The sequence below is a fragment of the Symphalangus syndactylus genome, chromosome 14 (assembly GCF_028878055.3).
Source record: "Symphalangus syndactylus isolate Jambi chromosome 14, NHGRI_mSymSyn1-v2.1_pri, whole genome shotgun sequence".
Taxonomy (NCBI): Eukaryota; Metazoa; Chordata; class Mammalia; order Primates; family Hylobatidae; genus Symphalangus; species Symphalangus syndactylus.
In genome coordinates, this window is record NC_072436.2 from 15,495,064 (window position 1) to 15,512,596 (window position 17,533).

At 57.7% G+C, this 17,533-nt stretch overlaps 1 protein-coding gene across 2 annotated transcripts; it reads right to left on the reverse strand.

Moving 5' to 3' along the window:
• Nucleotides 1-338: 338 nt before the first annotated feature.
• Nucleotides 339-7,950, reverse strand: LOC134732413 (uncharacterized). Of its 2 annotated transcripts, none has more exons than XM_063617359.1 (2): nucleotides 3,171-7,950; nucleotides 339-739 (listed from the first exon to the last, which is right to left on the reverse strand). In XM_063617359.1, the coding sequence occupies exon 1, from the start codon at nucleotides 4,900-4,902 to the stop codon at nucleotides 3,562-3,564; it is 1,341 nt and encodes a 446-aa protein (XP_063473429.1). In that variant the 5' UTR covers nucleotides 4,903-7,950; the 3' UTR covers nucleotides 339-739; nucleotides 3,171-3,561. The 2 variants fall into 2 exon arrangements, with proteins under 2 accessions (XP_063473429.1, XP_063473428.1); XM_063617358.1 differs by having other exon boundaries at nucleotides 996-7,950.
• Nucleotides 7,951-17,533: the final 9,583 nt, after the last annotated feature.

A 17,533-nucleotide genomic window follows, 5' to 3' on the forward strand; every position in this document is an offset into this window, starting at 1 on the left:
GAACAGGATCAGTCCCTGCCCCGGGGAATTACAGTCCCAGCAGTGGCTTGTGACAGCTGCTAAGATGGGCAAGCATTAGAGCATCCGGGAGGACCCCCAGGAAGAGGCGGCTGAACAGCACCGTGCACGTGCACTGACACGGGGCATTCCTCATCCACAGTCCTGCCTCGTTTTGTGACTCATCACTAACGGGATGGGAAGCCCTCCAAGGAAGGTCCCCTTGGCTCTGGGGTGGCTCCTAGTGGATCTGCAAGAGGCGGGGCCCAGCCTGGTCATGCCCCATCTTAGGCTGCCTCTGCATGGGCTACACATCCACAAAACAAAGCAAAACAGCAACATTTTCTACGATGCTTTTATTCACACTTCAAAACCGGTGCTGGACACCTTCCCATTGCCCCACCCCAGCCCCTGCTCTGTGCCCTGGGAAGCTGACTGTAGGTACAGGATCCACGGGGCCTCCTTGCTCCCTGGCCTCCACCTAGTTCAGCCAATGCGTAGCCGGCAGACAAGCCAAGCAGTCAGGAGGGGTGAGGTCAGTGTACAGCAGCAGCTCCTCCCTGCCGGGTCGCTGTGTCCCTCTCCAAGGTCACGGCTCCTGGAGACGGCCTCTCCTATGGCTCCAGCTGCCCTCTAGGTCTCAGGGGGTAACAGCTCCCCTTTGTTGCTGGCCCTGGGTACTGCACAGCTCTCCTTTAATTCACGTATTTTCCATTTATTCAACTCTCCTCAAATACCCTGTCTGAGGGTGCCATAAAAATGTAAGACTGTGTCAATTGCCCATATCAAAAAACATGCTTGTATGTTCCACTTGAAGTAGGTTGGAGGGGAGACTAATGGAAACTAGGGGGAGGCTAGCCCCCAAGCCTCCGCTGGGGCCACCGCTGTCTGTGTCCCGAGGGCCCTGGAGTAGGAGGTGTCAATGACGGACCCAATCAATGAATAAATTGATCCCACCACCACCAGCGGCAGGCCCGCCTCTTCTTTCCACAGCCCACCTTGGCCTCCCCGCCTCGCCAGGTGGCAATGCCTTCGCTCCTGGTCCCTGAGCGCCGCTCGCTTCCCTCCCGTATGGGCAGGGGGCAGCCGCGACGCTGGCCCAGCGCCTCCGAGCCGGGAACCGCACAGCACCCGGCGATGGCCCCGAGCCTCGCGCGCCCGAAGCCACGGCGCCGCTCGCTGGGGGCCTCGGGATGGCAGGGACGGCTGGGGGTGGCGCGAATCGCGTCCCCGAGGCGCGCAGCGCGCGACCGAACCACGCGCCCCGCCCGCTGCGGTCCGCTAACAGCAGCGCGCACCGCCCCACGTGGGGCCGCACGGGCTGGCGGCCCCCTCACCCGATTGGCCGTCGCACAGCCAATCAGAGAGCGGAGACGATAGCGGCCGCGCCGATTGGCCGCAGTGGGCCTGCCCGAGGAGGGGGCGGGGCCCCTTTTGTTCTCTCCGCAGCTCCGGGTTCGCGCGACTGCGAGCGCCCCCGCCCCGGAGCCGGGGTCCGCGCTGGGGTTCTGGAGGGCGGGGGCGCGGCCCGACGCCCCACCCCCAGCTTGTTCACTGCCGCCTGGGCCCAGCGCCTGAAGCGCCGGTCCTTCGCTGGGACGAGCTCTTTCATCTCCGTCCCTCAGTTTCCCTCCCCTCGTCTTCTCCCTGTGTCCTGGGAGTTATGGAGAAGCTCAGCCCTTGGCGAATGAATTTGGGACCTTCCTAAAACCTAAGCCAATGATAGGCCCGATCTTGCCTGAGAGGGGCACGTGAGAGACCCCCAAGCTGGAGAGGCAGGTGTCCTGGTAACTCTAACCTGAGACCGTTTTCAGGGTGAGTTTTCTCCTAATCACGGCTGGGGCGTCTTTGTCCAAGGTGGGGCTGGATGGGGGTGGGCAGAGGCCCCCACAGCCACAGCCTGGCCAGCTATGCAAATGCTCCCTAAACCGTCCCCCTCTTCAGTCACTCAACCAACCAATCAATCGCAGGGGACTCCCTCTGGGGTGGAAAGTGGTGGCCCCAGGGACCAGAGACCTTCACAGGGAGAGAGGGCTGTGGTCTGGGCAGGGGCGTCAGGGGTTCAGCCTGGGTCTCCTGACCTCCAGGCCCACGTCTTCCCTTAGACAACACCTGAGAGCATCTCCCAGCGCAGCTGTGGCCACACACATCCCTGGGAGTAGGACGGGTCACCGCGCTGAAGCTGTGGAGGCAGGGCTCCCAATCTGTAGGCGAGGGGCCTCTCCCCTGCAGGGGACAGGATCAGGACCCTGGGAGCCCTCAGTCCGCCTCCCAGCACTGATTACCTAGAAAATCCCCCAAGCCCAGGTGGTTGAAAAAGGTGGGACCCTGACAGTGGCCTGGGCCTGGGATGGTAGCTTGACCAAAATGGAGGTCATCTCCAAGGTCATCCTCCCAGACCTGGGAGTCTAAAAACATTAAACCCTTCAGAATGACATATTTGCATCAGGTCACTGTTCAGAACGTCACTGGTGCCATTGAAGGAGCAGTCCCTGGGCTGAAGTGGCTGGTCTGCTCTGGTGAGCGGGGCACCCACACGAGCTCCCAGGCCCAGAGGCCTCCCCCAGATCCTGGTGTTAGTGGCCCATAGAAGGACTCCCAGCCCCAGAGCCTTGGCAGGTGTCTGCGGCTCCCCAGGGGTGGGGTGCTGGGAGGCTGACATCTGTGGAGTGTTTTTACTGTTGAACAAATTGAATCAATTAAACAGGCCCCATCGGGGTGGCTGGGAGCCGTGAACAGGAGGGAAGAGGGGAGCAGAGCCAAGAGGACAGCCTGAGGGCATCTGTCTCCCCAGGCGGGGTTCAGACGCACCTCTTTCCCTGAATGTTCCAGGACAGGAGACCCCCCGTGTTGACAAGAGAGAGGTGAGTTAGTGGAGGTGGAGTGGGAGGAAAGTCAGTGGGGACTGTCCCTGTTGTGTGTCCCCTGAAAGCACGCCAAGGCCTGTGTCTCCTACCCAGCCACCTCTATCTAGGCTTCTCAGCCCCCAGCCCTGTGACCCTTTGGACATCCCAGCCTCCTTTCAAAGGCATTTTATTGCTCTCACAAGGAGGCCTCCGGAAGCTGGAAGGCTCCAGCAGAGAAAGAGAGGAGGCTGCCCAGGGAGGCTGGAGGAGGCGGAGAGGAAAGAGGAAACATTGTGGGGATGATAGCAAGGGCCCCGGGTCACCCACCTGGAGCGGAAGCCTCCCCCTCGGGCAGGCTGAGAATGACGCAGGCGCCGGCTGCTCTGTGACCCAGCTGACCGAGGGACAGCCCCTGCCCGGGAGCTCCAGCAGCTGCTGCAGCGTCCCTCCTGCCCAAGCAAGGGCCGCAGGGCCACCCCTCCAATCCGTCCCCAGAGGTCCACTGCCGCTGCCTCTCCTCCAGCTGGCTGCTCAGGGGAGCGAGGTTTCCTGAGTCAGGCCGCCGGCAGCGGGCGGCCAGCCCCTCTCATCATGGCGCTTGCCCAGGGCCTGGGCTCCGTCACATGCCAGGACAGTGGTCACCGTCACCCTGGACAGACCACCTCTGTCCCTTCATGTCAGGTGACCATTATTGGGCCCCCTGAGGCAGATGAGCATCTCACCAGTAAGCTCCCAGGGAGGACAGCGTGGTCAGGGCCTGCCCATCCGCCAGCACTCTGGCCTCTAGGCCCGCAGGCTGAGGGCACTGGCCGGCACCAGAACAGGGGCTGGTTTGGCCCGAGGGACCTGCTTCTTGGGCAGCACCAGGAAACAGCCGGGGACCAGGGCTGGAAAGCGCGGAGACTCTCCCAGCGCCCACATCCATGGCGTGAGCCCCGCGTGGGTGCAGCCCCTTCCGCAGCCCGAATTCCAGGCCCAGCTGCTGCAGGAGGGACCGCCAGCCAGGGTCGCAGGGCAGAGGGTGGGGGAAGGCGTGGCGTTCGCGCTCTCGGTTCTTGCTTGGATGGCGCGGGCTGAGGACCCCCACACCTGCGCTGCGGTTCAGAGGTCTTAGGATCCGAGGGCGCTGCCGGTCTGGGCCCGCGCGTTCAGGCCCCCGGCGGTGGGGCGGCCTCGGCGTGCGTAGCGGCCTCGGCGTGCGTGGCTCGGTTGCCTGCAGGCAGGCACGCGGCGCTGTGAGAAACGAACGTCCGTGACTTAGTCCACGGGACCGTATCTGCATTTTCACTCCAACCTGGAGAGCTGCAGCGCAGCCGCGGGACAGGAAGTCGCCGCCAGGTGGGTCAGTACTGCGACCTGAACTCGGCTCTGCGGCCTCCCGCTCCGGCCGCCGGTTCGCAATCCTGGCGTGAACCAGGAGATCAACCTCCGGCGCCCGCCACAGGCGCCCTCCCGCGGGAACCGGCAGGCAGGAGCGGTGCGGGGGCGCCCTCCAGCGGCCGTGGCCGGGATGGCGGCCTCCTGCCAGGCCCCAAGCGTGGCAGCGTGGGCAGCGCGCGCAGCCCGCAACGGAAAGACAGGCGCTCCTCCTGGGTGGGCCTTGGGACCCCTTCGCGCCCTGTGTGGCCGCCTCGTGGTGAGCGCCCCCACCCCTCCCTGCAAGGCCGGTGTTCCCAGCTGGAAGGGCAGGCAACCTGGGAACCAGAGGGAGCTGCTCTGGTTGGGAGGAAAAAGCCAGCTCGGTTCCCGCCTGAGCCCCGAAGGGGCGGGGCCGGGAAGGGGGCCTGGCCAGAGGGAAGGAGCACTCTGGGTTGGAGGGGCTGGGGGAGCACAAAGGCAGGAACTGGGGAGCATAAGGCCAGGAGATACGGGAGAACCTAGGTAGGAGCTGGGGGAGCAGCCAGGCAGGGGCTGAGGAGCATCCGGGCCAGGAGCCAGGGGAGCAACCAGGCAAGAACTGGGGAGCATCAGGGCAGGAACTGGGGAGCATCGAAGCAGGAGCTGTGTCGCGTGTTATCCCCGTCACGTGGAGTTGTGTGTCCTGGGAGGAGCACAGCATTTCAGGGCCTAGAGCCTCTCTCTGTACTGGGGCCGCCTCTGTGTGTCCATTCCGAATGAGCCATCCTTCCCTCGCAGCTCTCCCAGTGGGATTGAAAACTGTTAGGCACACAACTGGTGAAGCATTGCTGCCCTTTCTCTTGGGGAGAAGCGGCCTTCTAGCTCAGAGAATAGCTGCTTCCTGGAACTGAAATCCTGCCGCATCTAGACCAAGAGCATGCTTGGAGCGGGTATCAGTGCACACACTGCTTCCAAAATTACAGCTGTAAATTTAAAAAAAAAATTTTTTCGAGGCAGGGTCTTGCTCTGTGGCCCAGGCTAGAGTGCAGTGGCACCACCATGGCTCACGGCAGACTCAACCTCCCTGGCTCAAGCGATGCTCCCACCTCAGCCTCCCAAGTGGCTGGGACTACAGACACATGCCACCACACCTGGCTAATTTTTTTTTTTTTTTTTTTTGAGGCAGAGTCTCGCTCTGTCACCCAGGCTGGAGTGCAGAGGTGCAAACTCTGCTCACTGCAAGCTCCGCCTCCCGGGTTCACGCCATTCTCCTGTCTCAGCCTCCCGAATAGATGGGACTACAGGTGCCCGCCACCACGCCCGGCTAATTTTTTGTATTTTTAGTAGAGACAGGGTTTCACCGTGTTAGCCAGGATGGTCTCGAACTCCTGACCTCGTGATCTGCCTGTCCCGGCCTCCCAAAGTGCTGGGATTGCAGGCGTGAGCCACCACGCCCAGCCTAGTTTGGGTATGTTACATTATTTTTTTTTTTTTTTCTTTTTTGAGACTGAGTCTTGATCTGTCACCCAGGCTAGAGTGCAGTGATGTGATCTTGGCTTACTGCAACCTCCACCTCTTGAGTTCAAGGGATTCTTCTGCCTCAGCCTCCCAAGTAGCTGGGATTACAGGCACCCACTATCACACCCGGCTAATTTTCTTGTATTTTTAGTAGAGACAGGGTTTCACCATGTTGGCCAGGCTGGTCTCGAACTCCTGACCTCAGGTGATCCGCCCGCCTCGGCCTCCCAAAGTGCTGGGATTACGGGTGTGAGCCACCATGCCTGGCCCATAATTTTTTAAACTGTGATACATTTTGCCATTTTAACCATTTTTAAGTGTACACTTCAAAGGCATTGAGTACATTTACCATGTTGTGAGACTCAACACTATCCGTTTGCAGAACTTTTTTGTCATTCCAGAGACTATCCATCAAGCACCAACTTCCTTTTCCCTGTCTCCCCAGCCCCTGGCCTTGCCCTTTCCCCCAACCCCTGGCCTTTCCCTCTCCCCCCAGCCCCTGGCCTTGCCCTCTCCCCCAACCCCTGGCACCCTCTTACCTACTTTCTGTTTCTGTACTTGCCTATTCTAGATTTTTTATAAGTGGAATCAGACAGACGTTGTCCTTTGTGACTGGCTCATCTCACTTAGCATAATGTTTTCAGACCATCTGTGCGTGGTGTGCGTCAGAATTTCCTTCTTTTTTAAGGTTAAATCATAGTCCATTGTATGGAGGGATCACATTTGTTTCTCTATTCATTTATGGATGGACACGTGGGTTGTTTCCACCTTTTCTCTGCGGTGAGTATCGTTGTGGTCAACATTTGGAATAACCCACGTTGAGCACACTGTTGGTGTTCCTGCCGCTAGTTCTCTGGGTGTGTGGCTGCGCGGAACTGCTGGGTAATTCTACCCTTCGCTCTTTGAGAACTGCTAAAGTGTTTTTCACGGCGCATGCATTGTATGAGAGCTCCAATTTCTCCACATCCTCACCAACACTTACTGTTTTTATTATTGTTCTTGTTATACAGCTTTCATTTTTATAAAAAGCAATTTTTTTTTCTGAGACAGAGTCTCACACTGTCACCCAGGCTGGAGTGCAGTGGCACGATCTCAGCTCACTGCACTCTCCGCCTCCCAGGTGAAAGCGATTCTCCTGCCTCAACCTCTCAAGTAACTGGGATTACAGGCACCTGCAACCACGCCTGGCTAATTTTTTGTATTTTTAGTAGAGGCGGGGTTTCACCATGTTAGCCAGCATGGTCTCAATCCCAACCTCATGATCCGCTCACCTCAGACTCCTAAAGTGCTGGGATTACAGGCGTGAGCCACAGCCCCCGGCCCAAAAGCAGTATTTTCATACAAACAATATACTAACACTAACCGAAATAATTAACAAATTACAGAGATGAAAAAAAAATTTTTTTTTTTCTTTTTTTGAGACAGGGTCTCACTCTGTCGACCAGGCTGGAGTGCAGTAGCACGATCTCGGCTCTCTGCAACCTCTGCCTTGCCCAAGCTCAAGTGATTCTCCTGCCTCAGCCTCCCGAGTTGCTGAGATTACAGGCGTGCACCAGCACGCCCGCCTGGCTATTTTTTTTTTTTTTCTTTTTTTTGTGTTTTCAGTAGAGACGGGGTTTCACCACGTTGGCCAGGCTGGTCTCGAACTCCTGCCTGGGGTGCTGGGATTACAGCCGTGTGCCACTGTGCTCAGTCAAAATATTTTTTATTTACCTCCAACCCCACCACCTAGAGATGACCGCTGCTCATTTTTGTTGATGGTATTTGGCAACAGGCTTGTTTGCTTTGTAAGCACCGTTGTTTTGTTTAGAGACAGGGCCTCCGCTCTGTGGCCCAGGCTGGAGTGCAGCGGCGCAATCAAGGCTCACTGTAGCCTCCACCTCCCAAGCTCAAGCGATCCTCCCGCCTCGGCCTCCCGAGTGGCTGGGACCACAGACGCGGGCCCCCTCCACCCAAGCATTGTTTTTCTGACCTGCAGGATGGGAGCAGGGAGAGCGGGGCTGGCCGGGGGTCGACGGGGAGGCCCTGCGAAGGGCAGGCCCCGGCCAGGCGGGGCGGGGCTCCGCGTCTCAGCCGGCGCTTCTGCGCACGGGCTCACTACTGGGGGCGGCCGGGATCACGGACTCGCTGGCCTCGTCTCCGGAGCGGAGGCGGGCAGCTTGTAGGAGCGACCCCGTGGGCCGGCGCAGCCCTCCCCAGGCCAAAGACCTGGCCGGAGACAGACCCTCCCCAACCCTCGCCCCGGAGGCCCGCGCCTAGCCAGGAGCCGCGCATCCATTGGCCAAGAGCGCGGCCGCCCGGGCCAATCACAGGGCGGCCCCGGCGCCCCCGGGCGTGCCGTGGGGACAGTCAGGCGCGTGCGCACTCGGCCCTCCCCGGCGACCTCCGGGCGGGACGTGGCGTCGGCTTCTGAAGTTGGGGCTCCGTCCTGCCTCCCGGCGGGCCGGGAAAAGGGTCTCGCACGTGCGCCTCCCGCGGCCCGCGATCCGCAGCCGTCGGCCTAGCCCCAGGCGGGTCGATCGCGCTGTCCCCAGCCCCGGACGGGCCTCCTCCAGCTGCCGGGTGGAGAGGCTGGGAGGCTTTTCCCGAGGTCCGCGGCGAGGCTGAGAGAGTCCAGGCCCCGCCGGGCCCGAGGAGACAGCCCCTCGCGGGCTGTAAAGGCCCCGGGGCCGCCGGGATGTTCCGGGGCCGGGTTGTGCCTGCTCCCGTTTCTGGCGCCGCTGCTCTCGGGCGCCGTCCCTTCCGGCCCTGCCTTGGTCTGGGAGGGGTCGCCAAGGGGGCGGAGGGCGCTCCTAGGGGGCCCTGCGGGTCTCCTGGCCTCGGCCTCCCCGGGTGGCCAGAGCGGGGCTCTGCACAAAGGCCTCAAGTAGCCGCGGCCTCGGTTCCGACAAAGCCCCTCGCACTGACTGGGCCTCAGCTGACCCGGGCAGCCTACTGACCCGACCCCGACGCCCGGGCCCTCCAGGCCTGTCAGAGCCTCCAAGAAAGGAAATGGGCGGCGGGGCGCAGCGAGGCTGGACAGCGGGCGCTGGCCCAGGACTCCCCTTGCCCAGAGGAGAAAATGGAGGCTGAGCCTCCGGAAAGCCCAGCTCGATGCCAGGAGCACTTTGCAGAGGGACACGGACGGGGGCTGGCAGCACTTCACCCCTGTGCAGTAACGGAGTAACGGGAGCGCACTAAAGTCAGCAGCACCCCCACCCACCCACCCACCAAGGCCACCGCCACCTCCCACCATCCAGACCATCCTTTGCTCCCTCAACCCTTGTTGCTGTGGGGCTTGGGGATATGTTGGATTCTCACTGGCCCGGACCTTTGCTCTCCAAGGGCCGCCTGGCTGTAGAGCAGAACCACCAAGTCCTGGAGAGAAGGGCAGATGCCGGCCGACCAGGAGCTCTGCAGAGGAGCAAACTCTAGCCTGCGGACCCGGGACTCTCACCGGCATGTAAACCTCTGTGGGTCACAAGGCTTGGCGCTCCATGCTCTCTGCAAACTGGGCCTCATACCACCTGTCTGCCCTGCACCTGGAGAACTGACAGCCTACCCGCCCAGCACTCGCAGCAGAAGCTAAAGCATTCCTGGAACCCACAGGCCCCCAGCTAGCCTGACCTCCTGCCCCAGCCCCCCACGGCCCTGGCCTGGCCTCCCTGCAGCTCCTAGAATGCACCCAGGCTGTGCTCGCCCTGGGGCCTCTGCGTGCCCATCCCTCTGAGGACTGCTCTTCTTGCTCTAGGCGCCTCCATCTCCTCCCACAAATCTTTGCTCACATGTCTTCTCAGAGAGCCCCCACACCCCTGTCTAAATGTTCAGTCCCCCTCCCCCACTCCTTGTCCCCCTCAAGCCCAGTTCCTGCTTGGGTTCTGGTAGCTGGTGCCCCCTTCCCCGCTGGCGTGGACCTGAGCTCTTTCTGCCCCTCTGTTTCCTGCTGCATCCTGCCTGGCTCCCAGGAGGCCTCTCTAAGCATTTTCTGACAACAAAGCCGGGGCTGCAGATCCCTGGTAAGATTCCAGGCCAGCATCAGCCCTCCTCTCCCGCACGCACCGCAGCTAAAGCACACATGGGCACCGCTGAACGCCACCACTCCCAGCTGCCAGAGTGCCACATCTGTCGGCAAGGGAAATGGGGACCCTTCCATAGAAAACAGGCAAAGACTGAACAGACATTCACAATGGCCCCAAACAAATGGAAAGAAGCTCACGCCCTCCAAAAACCAAAGAAATGCAAATTCACACAGCCAGGAAGTGTCATTTCTCACCTTCGGAACTGGCAAACATGGACCAGGGTGGTCCTGGGCGTTGGTGGAGATGCTGGCAAGGTGCCCTCAGGGAGGGAGGGCACAGCCCTGGGGGACCATCTGAGCCTGTGGGGCACCTGTTCATGCTACGGAATCAGGAGCCACAGCCCCCTGGGGACCCCATTAGCCTCGCTGTGGCCAGGCCTGGAGAAGCCCCTCAGTGTGAGGACACAGGAGCACTCAGCCCCAGGGCAGGCCCACAACCTGTTCCAGGGACAGGACTGTTGCTTCCTGCCCCTAGCTCCTTCCCTGTCTCTCTGTCCCAGTGCAGTTAATACTGGATGTTTCTGAGTCACCAGCTGGAGGGAGTGTGGCCCTTCAGCCTGTTCAGGGGCCCTCCAGTTGGGGTGGGTGGCTTGGCTCATGACCTCAGTGGAGGGGCCCCTGGGCACCCTGCTGGTGGCAGGAGGAAGCCAGAGTGGCCACAGAAACACTCCTTAAAGAGCCAATAAATCACAAGCCCTGTCTGCCTACCCCCTCCACATTGCTGCCTGATGTTTTTTATATTGATGCATTAATTTATCTTTAAAAATGGGCAACACTGCTTGTTTGATTTCCACAGAGGCCATGTGGGGCAGAGAGTGACAAATGATTTCCTGACCCTCAAGTAGCTGATGTAATGAGTCCCCCACACTGAAAGCCCATGTGTCCCCGGCTCCCAGACACTCCTCGGTTTGGCTTGGGGCCACTCCCTGGTGCTGGGACGTCACTAGTGCTGTCCTTGACAGGTGACCCATTTGCCTGAAGCCCGGGACGCCCATCTGTCTGGGACCTGCATCAGGACCGCATGGCCTTGCCCCCTGGGTCTCTCTTCCATGCCTTAGAGGGGGCTGGGGGCCAGGTGGGGGTAGGGGCACTGGCCCTTCCTGGGGCCTGACGAGGCTGTGACCTCGGCTCATGGAGACAGTTTGGATGCTGCTCATTCGTTTGCCTACATCGCCAGGACAGGCAGGATCTGGGAGCATCACAAAAAGGGGAGTTATTCGCAGCAAATATGAGTGTGTTCAAAAAGAAATCTGAAGGCAGTTTCCATGAGAACTCTTTGTCTACTCCGGACAGGCAGAGGCCATCTGAGCTCGGGACCTCCCAAGAAGGGATTCAGAGGAGCCACATTCCACTTTCTAGGTGTGAGCCTCAATCTGCTCCAAGTGGACTTGAGACATCTTAATAACACTGACTAGCTACTAAAACAAACACAGACAGGCAGGAGCACGTGTGCACCCCCAAACACACAGCACAGCAGCAGCCATCCAGGAGGGGCAGCCTCCCAGGTGGCCCCATGGGCACGCACCCCTGCCCTCCTGTCGGCCACACCCCACCAAGGGAGGGTCTGTGTAATCAATAGAGCAGCACAGAGGCACCAGCAGGCCAGTTTAGAGAGACATAGCACACAGCAGCTTCCATCCTGGTCCTCTCTCTCTCCCTGCCTCTCTCTCCCTCTCTCCCTGCCTCTCTCTCCCTCTCTCCCCCGCCCTCCCTCCCCCCGTCTCTCTCTCTCTCTCTCTCTCCCTCTTTCCTTCTCTCCCTCTTTCCTTCTCTCCCTCCCTCTCCCTCCCTCTCTCTCCCTCTCCCTCCCTCTCCCCCCCTCCCTCTCTCCCTCTCTCCCTCTCTCCACCCCCCTCTCTCCCCCTCTCCCTCTCTCCCTCTCTGTCTCCCTCTCCCTCTCACCCCCTCTCCCCCCTCCTCCCCTCCCCCTCTCCCCATCTCTCCCTCTCTCCCCCCTCCCTCTCTCCTCCTCTCCCTCTCTCCCCCCTCTTCTCTCCCTCTGTCTCTCTCCCCCCATCCCCTCCCTCTGTCTGTCTCTCTCCCCCCATCCCCTCCCTATCTCCCCGTCTCTCCCTCTCTCCCCCCTCCCTCTCTCTACCCCCCTCCCCCTCTCCCTCCCTCTCTCTACCCCCCTCCCCCTCCCTCTCTCTACCCCCTCCCCCTCCCTCTCTCTACCCCCCTCCCCCTCCCTCTCTCTACCCCCCTCCCCCTCCCTCTCTCCCCCCTTCCCTCTCTCCCACCCTCTCTCGTTTCCCTTCCTCTACATAGGGAGGAGCTCACTCCCTGCCAACAGCCAGGGGAACAAGCTTGGAAGTGGATTTTCCAGCCCAGCACGCAGCCTCGTGGAAGACCACCCAGGTGAGTTGCTTCCTGCGCCTCTGCTGCTGTGAGAGATGATAGATGCTTGCTGTAAGCCCCTGTGTTTTGGAGTAATTTGTTACACAGCAGTAGAGGGCCAATGCACTGCTAAAGCAGCAGCAGGAGCAGGTGTAGCCAGGCACCTAAGAGGAGCTGCTTATAAACGCCAGGGAGGGGCTCAGCCTGTAATCCCAGCGCTTTGGGGCCGAGGATGGAGCCGGCCTGCACAACATAGTGAAACCCCGTCTCTACTGAAAATTTAAAAAATAAAACATTAGCCAGGCATGGATCCGTTGCTTCCGCGAGGACTTTGAATCTCCAGGCAGTGACAGAGAAGACATCAGAGACTCAGGATCAACAGCAGCTGCACTGAGAGCTGAGGTCCTCGCGCTGGGCCACTCCTCCTCCCCACTGAGCCACTCTGAGTGCGGGTGACGCTTCCCTGGGTTCCTTCCCACCTTCTGAGAAGGGTTCTGTCGACCTGTGGCTTCAGTGGGACCTGATCTCATCCCCGAGACCGCGTTTTTTCACTTCGTTACCGAGGGTTGGGCATCTGGTTACTGAGGGTGGTGTGCGCTTGTAGTCCCAGCTATTCCAGAGGCTTGATGCAGGAGGATCACTTGGACGGTGGAGTTCCAGGCTGCAGTGAGCTATGATCACACCACTGCACTCCAGCCTGGGCAACAGAGAAAGACCCTGTCTCAAAAAAAAAAAAAAAAAAAAAAAAAAAGAAAAAGAAAAAAAGGGAGGGCCAGGCGCGGTGGCTCACACCTGTAATGCCAACACTTTGGGAGGCCGAGGGGGGCGAATCACGAGGTCAAGAGATTGAGACCAGCCTGGCCAACATGGTGAAACCCCCTCTACTAAACATACAAAACATTAGCCGGGGGCGAAGAGAATCGCTTGAAGCCCGGAGGCGGAGCTTGCAGTGAGCTGAGATCGCGCCACTGCACTCCAGCCTGGGGACACCGCGAGACTCTGTCTCAAAAAAAAAAAAAAAGTGAAACACAGGGAAGAGGAGGGAGAGAGGAGACCTCAGAGTTGCGTGGCTTTCCTTTTCTGACCCAGGACAGCAGGGGAAGCCCCGCATTTGTGGCCAGAGCCCTGGGATGGGTGGAGCCCGAACACCCTCCTCTCCGTGTCTCCATTCCCTGGGGGCTGCAGGCCCGAGAGACTGCACACGGTGTTCCTTCTGCCCAGAAAATTATTGGTCCTCCCATGTATCAGAAGCCACATGCTCACCTTCCAGGGCGCTTCTGCCCACACAAGCATTTCCTCCAACATGGAAGGAGGGCCATCCCCCGCAGCAGGCATTACTCCAGGCTTCAGGGAGCTGCCGTTCACCAGAGGGGCTGTCTGCAGACCCACCCACACGCCTGGCATACCATGGCACTTAGTAAATGTTTGCTGACTCAGGGCATGCAGGTCAACTCTTTGGTCTCTGTTATGAACCAGAAAGTGGGGGGTGTGGTGATAACAGGACTTATTTACACAGGTTAACAACCTGCCAGTGAGGTAGGAACCTTCCACCACACTGATTGAGAAACTGAGGCACAAGGAGGTTGTATAACTTGACTCAGATTGCACAACTATTAAGTGGCAGAGCCAGGACACAATCCAGGTAGGCTGGCTCTGCATCTACACTCTTAACCACTGCACTTGCTGCTTTCCTAGAACAAAACCACCTGCTTGTCGGGTGCCTCCCTCCATCAGTGCTTGGACCAGGACATCAGCCACGTGCATCGTGGGCCTGGAGCTGCCCCCACGCCCACCAGCCAACCGGGTCAGTGCAGCCTCCCCCCATCATGATTGGTTCAGGCAATCCAGGCCTCAGCCAATCAGAACACAGCTCTCTGGTCCAGCTTGCCTGGAGCGCCTGACTTCTGCTCTTTCCCAGCATGGTGGCCTAGAGATGTCTCACTCACTGTCGCCCAGGCTGGCGTGCAGTGGGGCAATCTCAGCTCACTGCAATCTCTGCATCCCGGGTTCAAGCGATCATCCTGCTTCAGCCTCCCAAGTAGCTGGAATGACAGTAGGTGGCTCACGCCTGTAATCCCAGCACTTTGGGAGGCCTAGGCGGGCGGATCACGAGGTCAGGAGTTGGAGACCAGCCTGGTCAATACGGTGAAACCCCGTCTCTACTAAAAATACAAAACTTAGCCGGGAGTGGTGGTGTATGCCTGTAATCCCAGCTACTTGGGAGGCTGAGGCAGGAGAATCACCTGAACCCGGGAGGCAGAGGTTGCAGTGAGCCGAGATCATGCCACTGCACTCCAGCCTGGGTGACAGAGCGAGACTCTGTCTCAAAAAAAGAAAAAAAAAAGAGAGAGAGAGAGAGAAAAGTGAGAACCTCTGTTTGCCGTAGAGCTTCGTGCAAATACACGCATTGATCTGCGGAGGCAGGCCCACGGGGTATCCAGCTAGTGAGCAAGCAGCAGAATACCCGACTGACAGGCGATTCAATGTGTGGAGGCTTTTCTTCTTTTTCATATAGCTAAAAATCTGGAGGTGGGAGTTATCCCCATCGCGACCCAGGCTCTTTCAGTCTTTCTGCCCCAACATCCTTGGCAGGCGGGCTTTTGTATGTTGTTTATAGGGCAGCTGCTGGAACGCCATATACCACACACACCTCTACAGTCAAGGCACAAAGAAAGGATGAAGAGACAGGGCCAGTCACATCTGTGCCCTTTTATAGGGAAAGACAAACCTGCCCTAGAAGCCCCTGCAGTGGATTCCCCCCAGGCCTCAATGGCCACCCATGATCGGGCATCCTATGAGGGATTCGGAGACGGCAGAGAGCCGGGTTGTCATGACAGCATTGGCCAAGCATGCTTCATTCCCAGGGTCTTGGTAGCCCTCCAAAAAGTAGAGTTCTATAGGCAGGAAAGAAGGGGAACAGATTTTGGTGGGTGGCAGGTCTGCCTGCCACAGGTGGGAAGACAAGACATGGGGAGGTTCACAGATTACCCCAAGGGAGTGGGGATGAGATGAAGGGCTGCCTGGCCGGGTACAAAATCTGAGATCCTGCTGCACAGCTAGATGAGGGAAGAGCCCTGCTGCTGCTGCTCCAGCCCCCTCAGCAACAGCATGGATGTCACAGATGCTAGCCACCAGATGTCCACTAGCCTCACTGCCAGAACCGGTTCTATGCTGCTCCTGCTTATGGTGTGAAGACACCACAGGCTTCCAACTGAAGGTTGGAGGTGGATGCACCTGATTGGTGGAGCCTGGGCCATGTGACTGAGTCCTGACAGCAAGGGATGCTGGGAAAGTTAGTATCTACCGTTTTTCAATTTATACAGAAAGATGAGTCCTGCTTTGCAAACTGGAGATTAACTTTAGGTGAGAAGGAGATTCTTTATACATGCAGGGAGCATAAGTTGGCACAAGTTTTTGGAAAGTAATGTGGCAATACATATGAGCAGCCTAAAAAAGGCTATAGCCTGTCACCCAGTAATTTCATTTTAGATAATCTCTCTTAAAATCGTAGTAGGGGCTGCCAGGCAAGGTGGCTCACTCCTGTAATCCCAGCACATTGGGAGGCTGAGGCAGGCAGATCACCTGAGGTTGGGAGTTCGAGACCAGCCTGGCCACCGTGGAGAAACCCTGTCTCTACTAAAAAATATAAAATTAGCCAGGCGTGGTGGCGCATGCCTGTGATCCCAGCTACTCGGGAGGCTGAGGCAGGAGAATCGCTTGAACCTGGGAGGAGGTGGAGGTTGCAGTGAGCCGAGATCGCACCATTGCACTCCAGCCTGGGGAAAAAGAGTGAAACTCCATCTCAAAAAAAAAAAAAAAAAGATGGTGGTAGGGGCTAGGCGTGGTGGACGCCTGTAATCCCAGCATTTTGGGAGGCCGAGGCCAGCGGATCACTTGAACCCAGGTGTTCAAGACCAGCCTGGGCAACAGGGTGAAACGCTGTTTCTACAAAAAATTTAAAAATTAGCCAGGCAGCGTGGATCGTGCCTGCAGTCCCAGCTACTTGGGAGGCTGAGGTGGGAGGATCACTTCAACCCTGGAGGTCAAAGCTGCAGTGAGCTATGATTGCACCACTGCACTCCAGCCTGGGCAACACACTGAGACCCCCATCTCTTAAAAAAAAAAAAAAAAAGGGAGTGGCTAGAGTGGTGGGAAACCTTTAACACTCATGTCATCATGACAGAGTTGATTATAACCACAATCATGTGGCAGCAACTGACTTGTCCAATGAGGAGAGAAAGTGAATCTCAGCCCAGCCATCCTATAATGAATATTTAATAACCCAGGGAAAAAAGCTTAAGTTCTAATGGCAAATGGAAAGATTAGGATATACCTGTAGTTGTCTTGGCAAAGTCTTACAAGGTATTATTTATTGAAAGCAACAAGCCAGTTGTGCAAACCTGCCTGATTTGAAATTACTTGGCAGGAGTGTTTGGAAAATTCCTCATATTTAAAAAAACTTCCCCTTGAAAATTAGGAAAAGCCTTAAAATGAAAATACCTGGGAGAAACCTAAAGATGGTTGGCTGAGAGGTTTGAAAATGTGGACATTCCCAGACAAGTTCATAATGATGCCATAAATAAGAATGCTTGCAGCCCGGCTCAATGGCTTATGCCTGTAATCCCAGCACTTTGGAAGACTGATGTGGGAGGATTGCTTGAGACCGAGAGTTCGAGGCCAGCCTGGGCAATATGGTGAGACCCCATCTCTACAAAAAAATTAAAAATTAACCGAGCATGGTGGCTCGCACCTTTAGCCCCAGCAACATGGGGAGGCTTGAGCCCAGGAGGTCAAGGCTGCAGTGAGCTATGATCATGCCACTGCATTACACACTGGGTAACAGAGTGAGATCCTATCTCAAAAAGAAAAAAAAAATGGAGGCCGGGCATACTGGCTTATGCCTGTAACCCCAGCACTTTGGAAGGTCGAGGTGGGCGAATTACTTGAGGTCAGGAGTTGGAGACCAGCCTGGCCAAAATGGTGAAACCCCATCTCTGCTAAAAATACAACAAAAATTAGCCGGGTGTGGTGCCACACGCCTATAATCCCAGATACTCAGGAGGCTGAGGCAGGAGAATCACTTCAAGCTGGGAGGCAGGTATGTCAGTGAGCTAAGATTGCGACACTGCACTCCAGCCTGGGCAACAGAGCGAGACTCCATCTCAAAAAAAAAAAAAAAAAGAAAGAAAAGAAAAGGACTGAGCAACACGGTGTCTCAAAAAAAACTACAAAAATTGGATCACTACGTGCAGTTACTTGCAAGGCTTGAGGCCAGACATTTGAGATGGCCTCAGCAATGTAGTAAGATGCTGTTTCTAAAAAAAAAAAAAAAGAATTGAATTGGCCAGGTGTGTGGTGTGCACCTGTACTCCCAGTTACTCAGGAGGCTGAGGCATAAGGATCACTTGGGTCCAGTAGGTCAAAGCTGCAGTGAGCCATG